Below are 14607 nucleotides of genomic sequence, written 5' to 3' on the forward strand. Positions count from 1 at the left end.
GTCCTGGCTACTTCACCTTGCCCAGTGATTTGGAAGAACCAGTTGTCCTCTCCGAGACCCTGTTTCCTCCCTCTGGTGACAGTATGGTCTAGAATAGGGGACCCGAGGTTCTTCCATCTGTTGGGCTGTGACTGAGTCTCCTCTGTGCCTCCTATCACTGGGTTCTGGGGCAAACGTGGCCTGAGTGTGTCCATGCTGTCTCCTTGTGTGTGACCTCCTGGTTTTTTTCTCTTTGTGCCTCAGGACTTCAGGCGGCTCCTAAAGAAAGAAGAGAAACCTCTCCTCATGATGTTCTACGCTCCCTGTAAGTGAATGGCTCCTTGGCCCAGAGTCCATTTAGGCTTTGCGTGTGATGGGCAGTCAGGGTTGCCTAGGACACTGGTCTTTCTACCTCATGGCCTTCCTCTTAGCCTTTCTGACTGGCTCCCACCTTCCTGTTGTCCTCCTTCCACCTTCTCCACAGGAATTGGCAGCCTCCTGCCCTCTCCACCCTGAACACTGCAGGGTGTCCTGTCTAGTCCGCTATGCCTTCTCGAACCTCTGACCCTCGGGTCTGCAGAGCATGCTCTCCACCTCAGTGTGTGCCGTAGCCCTGCCGAGAGCTCTTGGGCTTGCCACTCTTGCCCACCCCAAGCCTGTCTGCCTCTGGGACCCCAGCTCCCTCAGCACTGCCGGTGTCATCTGGCAGGACCTGGGGACTAGGGTGAGAGAGGAAGGGTGACCTGAGGATTTAGGCTGACTGTGAGAAATGACCAAAGGACAGCTGAGGTGGCAGGGGAAGATTCAGGGTCTGATTCCAGCTGACTCCCAGTGAGCTACATGAGCTTAGCCAAGCTCAACCTCTCTGGGCTCCGTTTCCACACTCGTCAGAGAACAGGCTTCCCCGCCTTTTAACTGTATTTCACAGACTGGAAAATATCTTACATCACCAGCCAGCACTATAAATATATGTAAATTACATGTAAATAAGCTGAGGCTGTGTCCCAAAACAGTACTTACCACGTGCCGTGTCCCGTACCAGATGAGTAGCGTATTCTGTTTTATTGGGAAACTGTTTGCTATGCCTACTGCGTCATAAGTCTCTGATGTGGATCAGCACACTGTGGCTCCGTGGTTCACTGTTTTTTATAATAAAGTTTGATTGGAACACAGCCACGTCTGTATATTGATCTATGGCTGCTGGTCAGTTGATTAAGTACTAGTAACACAGGAACAGTCTCAAGGAAGTACTGTCCAGCCCCTCCTACAGACTCAGAATCCCAACTCCTATCATGATTGGAACCTGGTGAGGCTCTGAATTATGTCTCTGGGGCCACGCATGCCCTTCCTTCCGGAAGCCAGAAGGGATCGTCAGTTGTGGGAGGAAGTGATATGCAGGAGTTTGAGTGGTAGGGCTGGCTGGCACAGTCAGGCTGGCACAGTGGCACCAGGCTTCTGTTGACTCTTAAGCCTACCTAACTTTCCTGGAAGCTCCCAGAGTAGAGGCCCTTGCCCCGTTCTCTGTGCTGTGTGCACCTCTGGCCAGATGCCTCCCTGGGGCTCTGGTGGCTTTGCCTGATTGAACCTGTACCTTGTTCACCATGACAACATAATGGTCTCTATCCAGCCCCAACCTTTTCCCAAAACTCTCTTGGCCTCAGAGGTATTTCTGAGTATAGGAGGAGCCCAGTTACACCATGTCTGAAGTTTTGCCATGGCTCATTGTCTAGTAATGTTCATTAGCTGGTCTCAGCAGTTTCCCCCCTCTTTTCTGAGGACCTGATTAATCATTCGGCTTCAGATTGCCTCAGAAATTACCCTTCCTCTTTGGCGTCTGGAGGAGCAGGCCTCCTTTGGTTTGTCTCAACCTCTGGGATTCACCGCACTGATGTGAATGTGCGTGTAGAACTGGATGTGTGCGTTGATGGGCAGTGCGTGCCAGGAGGCAGGACCAGGGTCCAAGCCACCCAAGGCTCCTGGTAAACTCCATCAATCATTTTAAAAGCGCATTCACTAGCACTCGGAGCCGATGTTTGTGCCATCTGCCCCACCCACTCTCTCGGGCTTCCTGGCAGTGGGCCTGTACTGCTCGTTCTGCAGAGATGGTCTTTAATAATAGAGAGCTGAGGCTGGAGGGTTGGGAGCCTCAAAGGTGTCACTGGGCATCTTAGCGGTGGGAACGGAAGGAGAAAACCGACTTGCTAAGTTAAACTTCCCATGGAGGGTCAGATTGGACAACCTCCAAGGTCCCAGGGACCCCCACATCCCTTTTGTTATGTGTGTGTGTTTAGTGAAACGAACACAGGCTTTTATTATACCTAGGCCAGCCCAGCTGCTGTGGCCCCACTTGTGGGATTCACAGCCATCTCCTAACCCAGCAATCTGTCAGGACTCTGATCTTCTGATTGCACGTGGATGAATAAACCCAGAGACTGTGGGACCTTTAGCTGGGATAAGGCATCTGGGTCCCCAGGCCCTGCTGCTTTCTCAGTAAATGTTTGTTCACTGAATTAATGAGAAAATAAAAAGGCTGTCTGCTCCGGGTTGGGGCTTTGAGAATGATGATCAGTCTTGCCTCTTCCCTGCCTTGCCATTGAATCCCAGAAAGAGAGGCTTAGGTGAGAAGCTCGACACCAGCTCTATTTTTGTGACTAGATTGGAATTGGGTTAGCCTGGGGTTTCCTGTTCTTCCTTATCCCCCCCCCAGGACCTTCTCATCACAGAACTGCCGGCCTCTGCCCCAGGACAGTTGGGGAATGCATCTGCTGTAGGCTACAGATGGGCAGAGCTGGAAGAGAGGCCACACCTGTGGGGACAGGAGGTCACATTTGCTCCTGATGGCTGGCTGGCCTGGTGGGCAGTGAAGTGGAAGAGAGGCACTGTTTGTACTCCTTACTCTCCTCTCGGAATGGTGTTTTATCCCTTTAGTCCTGTGGAAGTAGATCTCCCACTGTGGATGGGGAGCTGACTCATACCCTGTGTGGCCCTGAGTACCCCTTGGGCACTGAGCGCGCTCTACTGGGGCAGGCTCTGCCTACCCTCCTGGTGGTTCAGTACCTGTGGGGAAGGCACTGTCTTCACAGGTGGGCATAGCCAGAGTCCCATAACCTTCAAGAGTCACTGAGATTCACTTGCCCAGGATCCCATATCTGTCAGAGGTCAGGGGTCAAGGACGGACACACGTAAATGGAGTTCTTATTCCCTGGTGCAGAGTGTGTCTCGCTGGCTTCTACTGCTTCCCCTGCCATGGTGATGCCTTGTGTACACTAGAGCCTGACTGGGTTTCTGTTTTCCTTGTGTCATCTTCCTACCTTTGTTGCCATTAAGAGTGTCCATGCCAGGGTGACCAGCCAGCAGAAGAGAGCCACTTGTCTTCCCAGAACCATTTCACACACTCGGGGTTTATAGCCTGTGGTAGAGGTTGTGTCTGGGCACCCATCTGTCAGGCAGGAATGTGGGAGAGAAGGCAGTAGGGCATTTGTGGTGTTCTGGTGGAAGGTTTTTGCATCAGTGGCTCTCCTAGTAGTCTTGTTACCAGGAAGAGGACAGACACACACACACAAATACTCAAACGCTCCTCCCTCCCTCTTCCTTTCTCCCTCTCTTTCTTTCTCTCTCTCCCTCTCTCCATGCCTCTGTCTGCCCTTGGAAAGTGGGAAGTCTCTCCCACCTGGATTCTTGGCTTACAGCCTTCCAGGGTGTGTGCTTGTCAGCCTTGCTCTTTGAGATGAGAGCCCACCTGACCATATAGTTCAGTCAGCCTTGGTTTCCGTGGCCTTCAGATAATTCCTCTCAAAGCTTCTTTGCAGCAGGGTGGCTGTCAGAAACGGTAACAGCTTGGCATGTCACAATTCCTGGTGACTGAGGGAGCTAGAACTTGTGCCCCATGGGGCAAGGCCTTCTCTGGGCTTAGATGAAGGGGCAAGTTTGTGTTAAGCCTGCTGTGAAGCAGTAGTGGATGCTTGCCACAAATCTACCAATGCTGGCGTGGATGCATTACCACCCCAAGAGATGAGTATAACCATTCACACCACAGAAACCTGGGAGGGCAGAGCCATAGGCTCCTGTGCAGAGCCAGGAAGGCTGGGGTCTGTTTACCTCCTCCATTTGCCAGGAGGAACGGCCCAGAAAGGAGGTCCTGTGGCCAAGGCCAGCAGCAGCCAGAGTAAAGATTAGCGTCTAAGACCTGAGTGCCGGCCCAGTGCTCTCCCAACCTGCCAGAGCCAGCCCCTTTCACGTGGGGGCTGCCTCCAGTTTATTGCTTAATTGTGCTTGTAAATGGAAGAGAAAAGAGGCATGAAAGTCCCAACAGTCATTGTTCTCATAGTTACAATTTTCCCTTTCTAGTGGCATTTGACTGGTTCATTTGCCATCCCTGACTGCGTAAGAAGGGCAACTTAGCTGTGCATGTAGAAGGCTGCTCTCAACATCTGTCCTGGCTCCCTGTTACCGTGAAGCTATTCAGCCATGCTGGAACACTGTGGGCTTTGCTCTTCTCTCACACCATTGCTTATCTCATACGAGGTCCTTGGAGACACTAGGGGCTCCATCTTGTTTTGTGCCTGTAAATTCTTTGGCAGCCAGGCCTTTGCTTTCTATTCTGTTGGGTTCCACAGGGCCCAGGACAGCCCTGAGCTTACCAATGTATGTGGGGATGGTGTAGATGTTCGTGGGTGGTACTGGCTTAATTTGAGGTCTGGGAGGGGAGCTCAGGGTCCACCATCATTATAACCAACCCAGGTTTGGTTTCTCTCCTGCCTGTAACAGGGTGCAGCATGTGCAAGAGGATCATGCCACATTTCCAGAAGGCTGCCACCCAAGTGCGAGGCCACACTGTAAGTAAGGCACTGAGGGGGCAGCGGGACTGGTGTTCTGACATGGGGCCAGGATTGGATAGAGGGGAGGCTCTGAACTGTGAGGCCACCTCCTGCTACCCAGGTTGCTTCTGAGACCTGTTCTGTAAAGGTGGACTAACTTTGCAGTATTTACAGAGCAGGGATGTTTGGTGCCTGTCAAAGGCCAGTGATGACATATGAGGAAGCCAGCAAACCAGGCCAAGGAGCAAGGGCAGAACCTTTGAAGTTTAGCGTTTTAGGCACTGGGGGTCTAAAGTGAGTCTAGCAGTTGTTGTGGGGTCCATTGGCAAAGAAGGGGGCTTGGTGGTACTAGGGATACCCTGGAGCAGAGCTGTACGTGGTTTCAGAGCAGTTTCATAGAAATCATGCTTAGCCTAGGTCTCTGGGGTGGGGGTGGAGGTCAGGGGAGAGGCAGGAAGAGGAGCAGAAAGTAGCAAACAACCCCAGACAGGAGATCTACAGACAAAACTGTAGACAATCCCCAAAGGAAAGGAGGAGAAAAGCGGGTCTGAAGGAAGCCTACTTTTAGGGGACATAGGAGGAGAAGCCATTAGGGAAGCAGTTCTTCAGAGAAGCCAGAACAAGCAGGACAGTCCTGATGCAGGCCTTCAGCAGAGAGGGAGCAATGGGCTGAGTTCCACCAGGGAGGGCTCCCTCCCACCTGCATGTCCTCTGCCGTGAGTCTGTCCATTTCCTAGACAGAGTAAGGAGCACACTTGTTACGCTAACTGTCGCAGACCTACAGACCACCTGAGTGTGTGAGACCAACCTCCGAGTCTTCTTCACCTTATAAAACCGAAACCTTGTTCTCAACATGAGTTTCCCCTTTGCTCTTCATCCTTCATACATAGATAGATAGATAGACAGACAGACAGACAGACACACACACACACACACACACAGATAAATCTTTCTCTTTTTTTGTTTCCATGATTTCGAGGTTAGATTCCCTCATTAAAATAGACTCCTACTGTATTTATCATTTGTAACTGGCTTATTTTGCTTAGCGTGATGTCTTCCAGTCCACCCATGTTATAGCACATGACACTATTTCCTCTTTAAAGCTGTGTAATAAACACACATGTACACACACCAGCTGTGTAATATTCACACATGTACACACCAGCTGTGTAATATACACACATGTACACACACCAGCTGTGTAATATTCACACATGTACACACACCAGCTGTGTAATATTCACACATGTACACACCAGCTGTGTAATATATACACATGTACACACACCAGCTGTGTAATATTCACACATGTACACACACCAGCTGTGTAATATTCACACATGTACACACACCAGCTGTGTAATATTCACACATGTACACACACCAGCTGTGTAATATTCACACATGTACACACACCAGCTGTGTAATATTCACACATGTACACACACCCACTGCTTATCTGTTTAATATTCATTGGATATTTGAGTTGGTTCTAGCTCTTGGCTGTCACGAATGAGACTGTGAACCTGGGTGTACAGATACCTAACCTGCTTTGACTGCTCCTCTGGTGCGTTTGTCCATTTCTGCACTTAACCATGAAGCGTTTTTCGGTGGGAGCAAGCAAAGAATCTGCTGTTCTTAGGAGCATGGAAAAATCTATACACCACTCACAGAAGGTTATCAGAGGAGCCATCTCAATGAGTCTGGCCCACATCCCATTATAGGAGATCTGAAGTCTTGAAACAGCATCCCAATCTTTATGGATCAAATTAAGTGGGGATTAGTTCAAAGTCAATGTAAGCTGCATCACGTAGACAGGGGGATTGCCCGCAATTGGGCCGCAGGGTTGATTTACAGGAACCATTGCTTTCTCTGTGACCTCATTCTGGGGCAACACCGTGGTCGTACTTGTTCTCACTAATGAATTTTTAGTAGCTTGCCTGAAGACGTTTGGCCTTGAGGTACATATATATCACTCTAGGGAAATTTCACTGCACATTTTTGGGGCCTCAATAGATACCATATTTTAAGATTATTTAGCCTGGAGAAAAGACTTAATTACCCACCATGTTCTCCTTGCCTGTGCCCCTGTACACTTCGAACTGCTCAGCTCGATTTCCAAACTCCGTAGAACTGACAAATAAATAACTCAAGCCTCCAATCAGAATAAGAATTACCCCCCAGCCAGGTTCAGCCACATGTACCCTCTGAACTTTTCCCAGACATGGCCACACTGCCACAGGACTTGTCCGTGCTCCACACACAGGGCCACCCACCTCTATTTCTGCATCACATCACATTATAATTTAATATCATTATGATCTGTGGGCTTCCTGGGAGCAGGGGCCATGTTCATGTCAAGGGTGTTTCGTCAGCACGGGGCACAGAAGGTACCCAGTCCATGCTGACCAATGAGGAAGTGTGGAGGGTATCACTCCTGGGTTTGTTTTATTTTAGGCTCTGTGTTTATCTAGAATGATATTCTCTCCTTCTAAAGGGATCCAGAGTATTGGTTATTAAGGTAGGGACACAGTAAGAAGGAGACTTGTAGGATAGGGACTTTGCCCTTGGCCAAGGTTGTTCTGCGATATTGGCTCTGAAGCATACTTGTGTTCAAGAGACCTATACCTCCTTCCTGAGCCCAATCTAGAGATCTAAAAGTTGTCATTCCAGTTCTACCCATTCTAGTTCTCAACCTGTGGGTCACAACCCCAGGGTGAGGTATCAAATGACTCTTTCAGAGGGGTCACCTAAGACCATGGTGTTATGGTTTGTATATGCTTGACCAGGGAAGTGGCACTATTAGAAGGTGTGGCCTTGTTGGAGCAGGTGTGTCACTGTGAGTGGGCTTTACCACCCTCATCCTAGCTACCTGGAAGCCAGTATTCTGCTAGCAGCCTTCAGATGAAGATGTAGAACTCTCAGCTCCTCCTGTACTATGCCTCCCTGGATGCTACTATGTTCCTGCCTTGATGATAATGGACTGAACCTCTGAACCTATAAGCCAGCCCCAATGAGATATTGTCCTTATAAGAGTTGCCTTGATCATGGCATCTGTTTACAGCAGTAACTCAGACAATCGGAAACCACAGACACCATTACAGTTCCCAACAGTAGCAAAATTACACTTATGAATTAGCAATGAAAATAATTTTATGGTTGGGGGTCACCACAGCATGAAGAACTGAATTAAAAGGTTGCAGTGACATTATCAAAAAGCAGGGAAGCTTGTCCTTGAATTAAGCAGTGGAGTGAAGGCCCTGTGGGAGTCACCTCTGCCCCAGGCTTCTGTCTTATTAACTCACATTTCCTTTCTCGTGTGTTTCCTTTCTCTGAGGTTTGTTTTGTTCTGTTTCTACTTTAGTTTACTAGGAAAGCGGCTTTTGTGACATTCTGTCCCTTCACTAGTTACCTAAAGTGGGAAGAGCCCCAGTTTCTGGGCTGGGACCTTCCCAGAAGCCAGACACAGGAGTGGTGGACTGAGCAACCCAGAGGTGTTGGATTGCTTTCTGCCTGTGCACACAGAGCATAGCGGGGCTGATACAGACTGTTCTCCTCAGGAATCAAAAGCTTGCTCTCCCCACTGCTAAACTCCAGCTGGTCCAGAGCATCCAGCCTCCTTCCTCTCCATCTCTGTCCTCTTTGAGTTCCTTTGTCTGACTGTGCCTTGTGATGAGGGTCAGAAGTTGTCTCCTGCTACAGAGCTTGGGAGGTGTCCAACCTGATGATGTTATACAGGAAGTTACGCCAGATCAGCAGTGACATGTGGCCTTTGCCGTTTTCCAAACTCAAATCTGACCCTTGGGCACTGGCATTGAGAGGTGATGAGTTATGGGCATCAGTCCTCCCTGCTGCTGACTAATTGACTTACTTGTCAGCTGTTGGGCTGCTCCCTGGTTCAGCTGCATAAGTGTGCTTCCCCTCCTGGCCTTGCCCTTATCCACGACCCCACTGGGCCTTTGAGCATCTCCAGTTTATTGTTAGCCTTGGCCATGATGGGGCAGAGCGGATGTGAAACCAAAGTGGAACAGGCCTGGTAAGAGACTTACACAGGTCAGGTTGGTGCTGGCGCGCTCATTCATTGGCTAGCTGGGAGTTGTTGAGCGAGTTTCTGAGCCTTCGATCCTCCACTGATCTAGCTCCTAAATGAGGATGAGGAGGATGCTGGCCCACTGGGTTGTGAGGAACAAATGTGTAAGCTATGGGGCAAGGACCTCTACCTCCTCCTAACTGCCCTGGGACCATTCTTCAGGTTCTCTGGGAGGAGGTGCCTCCAAGGCCTGCATTCTCTCTGCAGTGCACAGACCGTGCCTGGCACTGTGCTTCCCTTGTCTTGCTTTAGTCAGTTCCCTCCTGATCTTCTCTGTGCCCTCGCTTCCGCCCAAGCTCATCTTCTAAGCTCCAGTACCACATGTCTGATAGCTTACACAGCATTACAGTCTGATTTCCCCCTCGCTTCCTGGATGCAGTGTTTAAAATAAAACTCAGCTTCTCTCTGCCTCCTTCAGGCCCCTCACTGAGCTTCCTAGCTCTTCAATAGTGTGACCCGCACCTCAGCAAACATTCATTATCTACATCCACCATCTTGGATCGGGCTCGGCTTGGCCACTTAGATGGTTGTTGAAGGCTCCTGACATCCCCTTGTATAGGTCCCCCTGACCTACAGTTCTTCCCTGACAACCTGCCCTGCCCTGTGCATTCACCCTGTGTATCCTGGGACTCTGCATCTGTGGGTTCAACCAATAGCGGATCTAAGATATATGGGGGGAAATGCTTCTATATTGAATATGTACAGACTTTTCCCTTAAGCCATATCCTATCACAACTGTTGAACATCTGTATTGTCTTCTGTTTGGGGGATAATTTGGAGCATATGAAAGAGTCTCTATAGGGTATATGCAAATGCTAATCCCTTTCCTAGACGAGACGAGAATGCCAAGATTTCTGTATCCTGGTGTTTTTTTTTTCTAATTTCACTGGATACCGAGGAATGATTGTATGTCACAGAAGTGCAGCTGGACAGTAATGCTTTCTTCGACCGCAGTAATTCTCTGCCACACCTGAATGGAGTCCCAAATGCCTCTGCAACTGAACCCTTTTCCAAAGTGACTCTGGTTAACTCGCTTATAGCCTCCTCTCTCCTGCTCCATGGAGTGGGTGGGGAGAGCGTGTGCTGCTGTGTCTTTGCATTTCCTTCCCATTGGCGATCTGACCCTGCCTGAAGCAGGAGCTTATGCCCACTGTGCAGCTTCTGTGATTGCTCCTAGCCAGGGTTAATCATGAAGAATATACTGACTGCGCGCTCTCTGGACACTGTGGCCTCTATCCTATCCTTGTCCCGGGAGCGGTTTGTTCCTTCTTGACCTCAAAAACTCTAACTCTAAAAGTGTTTCTACATGTTGCTCAAAAAGTGCACATCTTGTTAGGTGTAGTGGCAGCAAGACAGAGGCAGGAGAATCTCTTGAGGACAAGGCCAGTCTGGTCTACATAGTTAATTGCAGGGCAGGCAGAGCTACATGGCGAGACTCACAGTGCATGTGAGTGTGGACACGCACAAACACACCCCTATTAACTAGTCATTGTCACCCAAATGGCCCAGCAGTGCTACGGAATCTGGAAATTAAATGACCCCCCCAGGCAACGGTGTTTGCAAAGTCGACCTGGGAGATGAGATTGTTTTTTTGTTTTGTTTTGTTTTGTTTTTTTCCTAAATGGAGGACTGAATCTTTAGTGGTAGCCACACAGTAAGGGATTGGCATCTTCAGCAATCAGTTGGGGACCAGAATACCCAGACAATGCTGTGACAGTGTGTGCTCTGGAAATGTGAACAGATTATAAACTTCGTAATATAAACAAAAACACCTAAGTCATCTTCAGTTTAAACAGATTTTACTTGGGTTGTCTCTTAATCATCAAAAGCCTCTGAGTTGCTGCAGATGAGGAAACTAAGGAACAAGAGAGGCAGCTGAGCCGTGTCAGAGGAAATGTGTAGGTTAGGAGGAGAGTTTGGACAGACAGTGTCTGTCCGGAGCTCATAGTACAAACTACTCCAAGCCTCTGGTGGAGGTGGTGGTGGTGGTGGTGGAGGTGATGGTGATGGAGGTGGTGGAGGGGCAGCAGGAGGAGGAAGCAGTTGAATAAAAAGATGATGCACGCTTTGCAAGGTGTCTGAGTAGGCACACAGGCCAATTTCCTTCCTGTGCAGAGTTCTTAGATTGTCTTCTTCCTTGGTAAATTTAAAAGAAACAAAACAAAACAGAGTTTAGCAGGTGTACAATTAAGAGATTTGTAAGAAAGAAGGACTCAGAATGGAGACAGGGAGCATATGGGCTGAGTGCAGAGTTGGATTTCCGCCTGTGCTCAGAAGGATTGCAAAGTTTGGTGCAGAGAAGCCATGCGATGAAAGGAGAGGATGTGTGCTGTTAATCTTGTGGCAAACGTACACTGACGTGAGGGAGATCAATTAGACGGGAAGAAAGAACCCTGACGTAGACAGATATTACTGGAACAGACTGAGTCAGTCTGGGGAGTGGAGTGAGCACAGTGGCTTTTAGAGGACAGGCTCTGGGGCTTCTGCTCAGGTCTGTTTTGGGATTACCCTTGTGTTCTTTACAACACCCCAAAACCCTTGGCGGGGAAACCCTGATCAATTAGCAAGCACTTACTACACATCTGCTGTATGCCAGGTACTAAGCTAGGTATTTAAAACACTTAGAAAGATACACTCGATGCCTCTGGGGCTGAAGGGGCTGAAGGCACAGTCAGCACGACAGGGCAATCAAAACTTGTAGGAAATAGGACTTTGACATCATGGAATACCAGTTTGTGTTTAAAATCTTTGACCTGGCTTGTCACCTTCTGTTTCCTTAAGAGTCACACCACCTATGCTTTTCAAACAAGGAGCCTTGCGGGGCGGGGGGCTGAGTGACTTTCCAGAAGCCACACAGCTCATAATGGATACAAACACTAAGATCAGTTCATTGCCAGCCAGAGTCACCAGGCTCCTTTGCTGTGTGTCTGTGTGTTAGGATCAGTGATGTTTAGTTTCCTTTGTGCACTCCCTTCACCTCTGTGCTGCCCTGCTCTGTAAGCAGCCTTCCCGTCTCTTGTCATTCAACAACATTCTGTCCTGAGAATAGACTCAAAACACCCGATCCAGCCCCATGTAGGAAGGACATCTCAGGAGACACTGCATTCTGGGCTGTTCTTAGTACTGAGATACATAACAGTAACGCTGCTACCCGGGCTCTCCGTTCCAATTCAGGGATGTGGGCCTTGCAAGGAGAGAGAGGGTGGGTCACATGGCAAGTTCAGGAGTGGCCTGTGGATACCTCATCTCTTATGTACCATGAGAACCATGGTCTCCTTACCCACATATGAGAAATAGAGTCTGAGATGACTGTACCAAGCCTAGGTGGGCCAGGAAGACGGGACACGAAATATCCAGGAAGATGTCCAAGGCCCTTATAGAGAGGCTCAGTGTGTTCAAAGCCACTGTTTCTGCAACTTGTAAGATGTATCCTTACATCCCAGTTGTCAATTAAAAACCCTACAGTCTATAGGAAAGGGTAGAATAGAAGGTGGGACATCTGGAAGTCAGAAAGAATTCTGGGATAGAGCAGATAGGGGAGATTCGCCCGGGAAGATGTGACCAGACAAATACACAGTACCTGAGCACAGATAACCAGTCATGTAGCAGAATGAAGATTAGAATAAACAGGTTATTTTAAGTTACGATCTAGTCAGAGAAGGGCCTAGCTATGTGGCCAAGGTATTTGTAAATATATTTTGAGTCTGAGTCTTAATTCTGGAACCATGGGGATGAGGGGAAGAACCAGGCCAAACTTGTACATTCTTGAAGAGCATATATCTGGAGGGCAGCCTAAGAACCCAGGTGCCTGGCTTTTCCAAAGCTCTCCATTGTTGTCTGGACTAGTTCAGACAGCCTTGTTATCCGGTTGCACACCAGCTTACAAGGCTTTGTCCTGTGCATGGATGGGTGCAGGTTGGAGACCAGTCTCTGTCCTTTCAGGTACTGGCTGGGATGAATGTCTACCCCCCAGAGTTCGAGAACATCAAGGAGGAGTACAATGTGCGTGGCTACCCCACCATCTGCTATTTTGAGTAAGTCTTGAGATCGCTTCTGCAAGGGCTGCCCCTGATGGCGTTGATGTCACTCGCTGAGCCTCTTTGTCTCTTTGCCTTTCATAGGAAGGGACGGTTTCTGTTCCAGTACGAGAATTATGGGTCCACGGCTGAGGACATCGTGGAGTGGTTGAAGAAGTGAGTTGGGCATTTGTGTTCGGGTCCACTGGGGATTGGGTACTAAGGGCTGCAGCCCCTTACTCACAGGGCTGTGCTGGAGAAGAGGTCAAGGAGGGAGAAGGCTGCATGGCTGACTTTCCCATGGGGATCTGAGGTAGGGGGTGCTATGAGGATTTGCTGAGCTGTTGACCTGTGGTGATGGGGCCTTGGTAGAGTCCACCCCTCCTTCTCTTACTTCATGGGGAGGGAGTATCTAACCTGTCCATTGTCTTGACATACTCAAGTCAGAAGTCTTTCCTTCCAATTATCCCCGCACTGTGCGAGGGATAGAGGTATTTCTCACCCTGCATGTCAGGTTTGAGAGAGTTCAGTGGAGTGCTCTCTGAAAATAGGACTGTCACTTAAGTGCTTATTTAAAAAACAACACTGTGTCAGATGCTGTGAAGCCAGTCTTGGAACATTCTAGTGCCTTCGACTCTGAGACACCCCTTCCCCGGCCCTGCTTCGTGGCAACCGTCAAGCCCTGTTTTATAATATGATTATGATTAGATCTCCGGACATCAAACCCCACAGTTCTGCCCACACCATCCCACATCTTAGCCGATGTGAGCCAGGCCAGCTGCCGTGTCTTGTCCGTCATTCCACTGGGTGTTCTTCTGGACATAAACCTAGCTTCCCCAGAGCCTTCTTGGAGCTCTCCTGGAGCCTTCAGGCTACCCTTCCCCAGTGCCCACCCTGCTCTCCTGTGGTGATCTGTGCATACATGTAGGAATAGCAGCTGCAGTTTGGGGGTTCTGCTTTGTGGCAGACCTCATTGTAAGCACCTGGTAGAGCTTCTCGTGCAGTACTCCCTGTAGGACTGACGGGAAGAATGTTTTTATCTTGTTTCATGGCCGAATTAACTAATATAGGTGGAGGGGCACAGCAGCTTGCCCGAGACGGTAGGTAGCTGGGCAGATGACCCAGCTCCCCAGGAGATGCCCTGGGATCCCACTCAGAGTTTATCCCTTCCCAGTCCCCAGCTCATTAATATATATTGGCATCTTTACCTCAGGGACCCTGAGTGCAAACCCCAGGGTTAGGGGAGTAGTTATTAGTTACAGGTTCAAGACATGTATTTTCAGAAATTGTGAAAAGGATGGATTTTTGTATTAAAAGACAAGACAAAACCCTGAGGGTTTCTGTTGGAGTTCTGAACTCCCAGGAGATGAAGCACCTGTGTTTGTGTAGCTCTTATCTTCTAGAAGCATTTCCACACCTTGGTCCCTGTCCATTGCTTCATTTTCAGCCCCTGCCCGGGAATGCCATTCCCTGTTACTGTGTGTTCATTGTCTCAGCCTGAGCCTTCACTTTCCTATTTCCCTTTTTCATTTGATAATAAGCGTGTACTCCCTACAGCCTGACATATCTCCGTCCGCCTTGGGAAAAGGTTTCAACAAATAGCAATCAATCTCATTTGTCACCGGAGCATAAAATCTGCCTGCTTCCCCCCCCCGTCTCTAACCTTTTCTCATTTCAAAACACCCTCCTCTTTCTCTCAAAGGAT

The 14607-nt window shown here is 49.1% G+C and overlaps 1 protein-coding gene across 4 annotated transcripts in view; it reads left to right on the forward strand.

The window, feature by feature from the left end:
• Pdia5 (protein disulfide isomerase family A, member 5) overlaps positions 1 to 14607 on the forward strand; it is an 86884-nt gene that overhangs the window by 41276 nt on the left and 31001 nt on the right. For all 4 annotated transcript variants that reach the window (XR_015632817.1, XR_015632818.1, XR_015632819.1 and 1 more), the window contains exons 7-10: positions 244 to 304; positions 4747 to 4814; positions 12829 to 12920; positions 13008 to 13079. Coding sequence is in view for 1 of the 4 variants with exons in the window: in NM_001014125.1 (NP_001014147.1) it covers positions 244 to 304; positions 4747 to 4814; positions 12829 to 12920; positions 13008 to 13079 (293 nt within the window). In the remaining 3 variants the exon portion in view is untranslated. The remainder of the gene's footprint in view (positions 1 to 243; positions 305 to 4746; positions 4815 to 12828; positions 12921 to 13007; positions 13080 to 14607) is intronic.

This window comes from Rattus norvegicus, chromosome 11 (assembly GCF_021556685.1).
Source record: "Rattus norvegicus strain SHRSP/BbbUtx chromosome 11, alternate assembly SHRSP_T2T, whole genome shotgun sequence".
Lineage (NCBI taxonomy): Eukaryota > Metazoa > Chordata > Mammalia > Rodentia > Muridae > Rattus > Rattus norvegicus.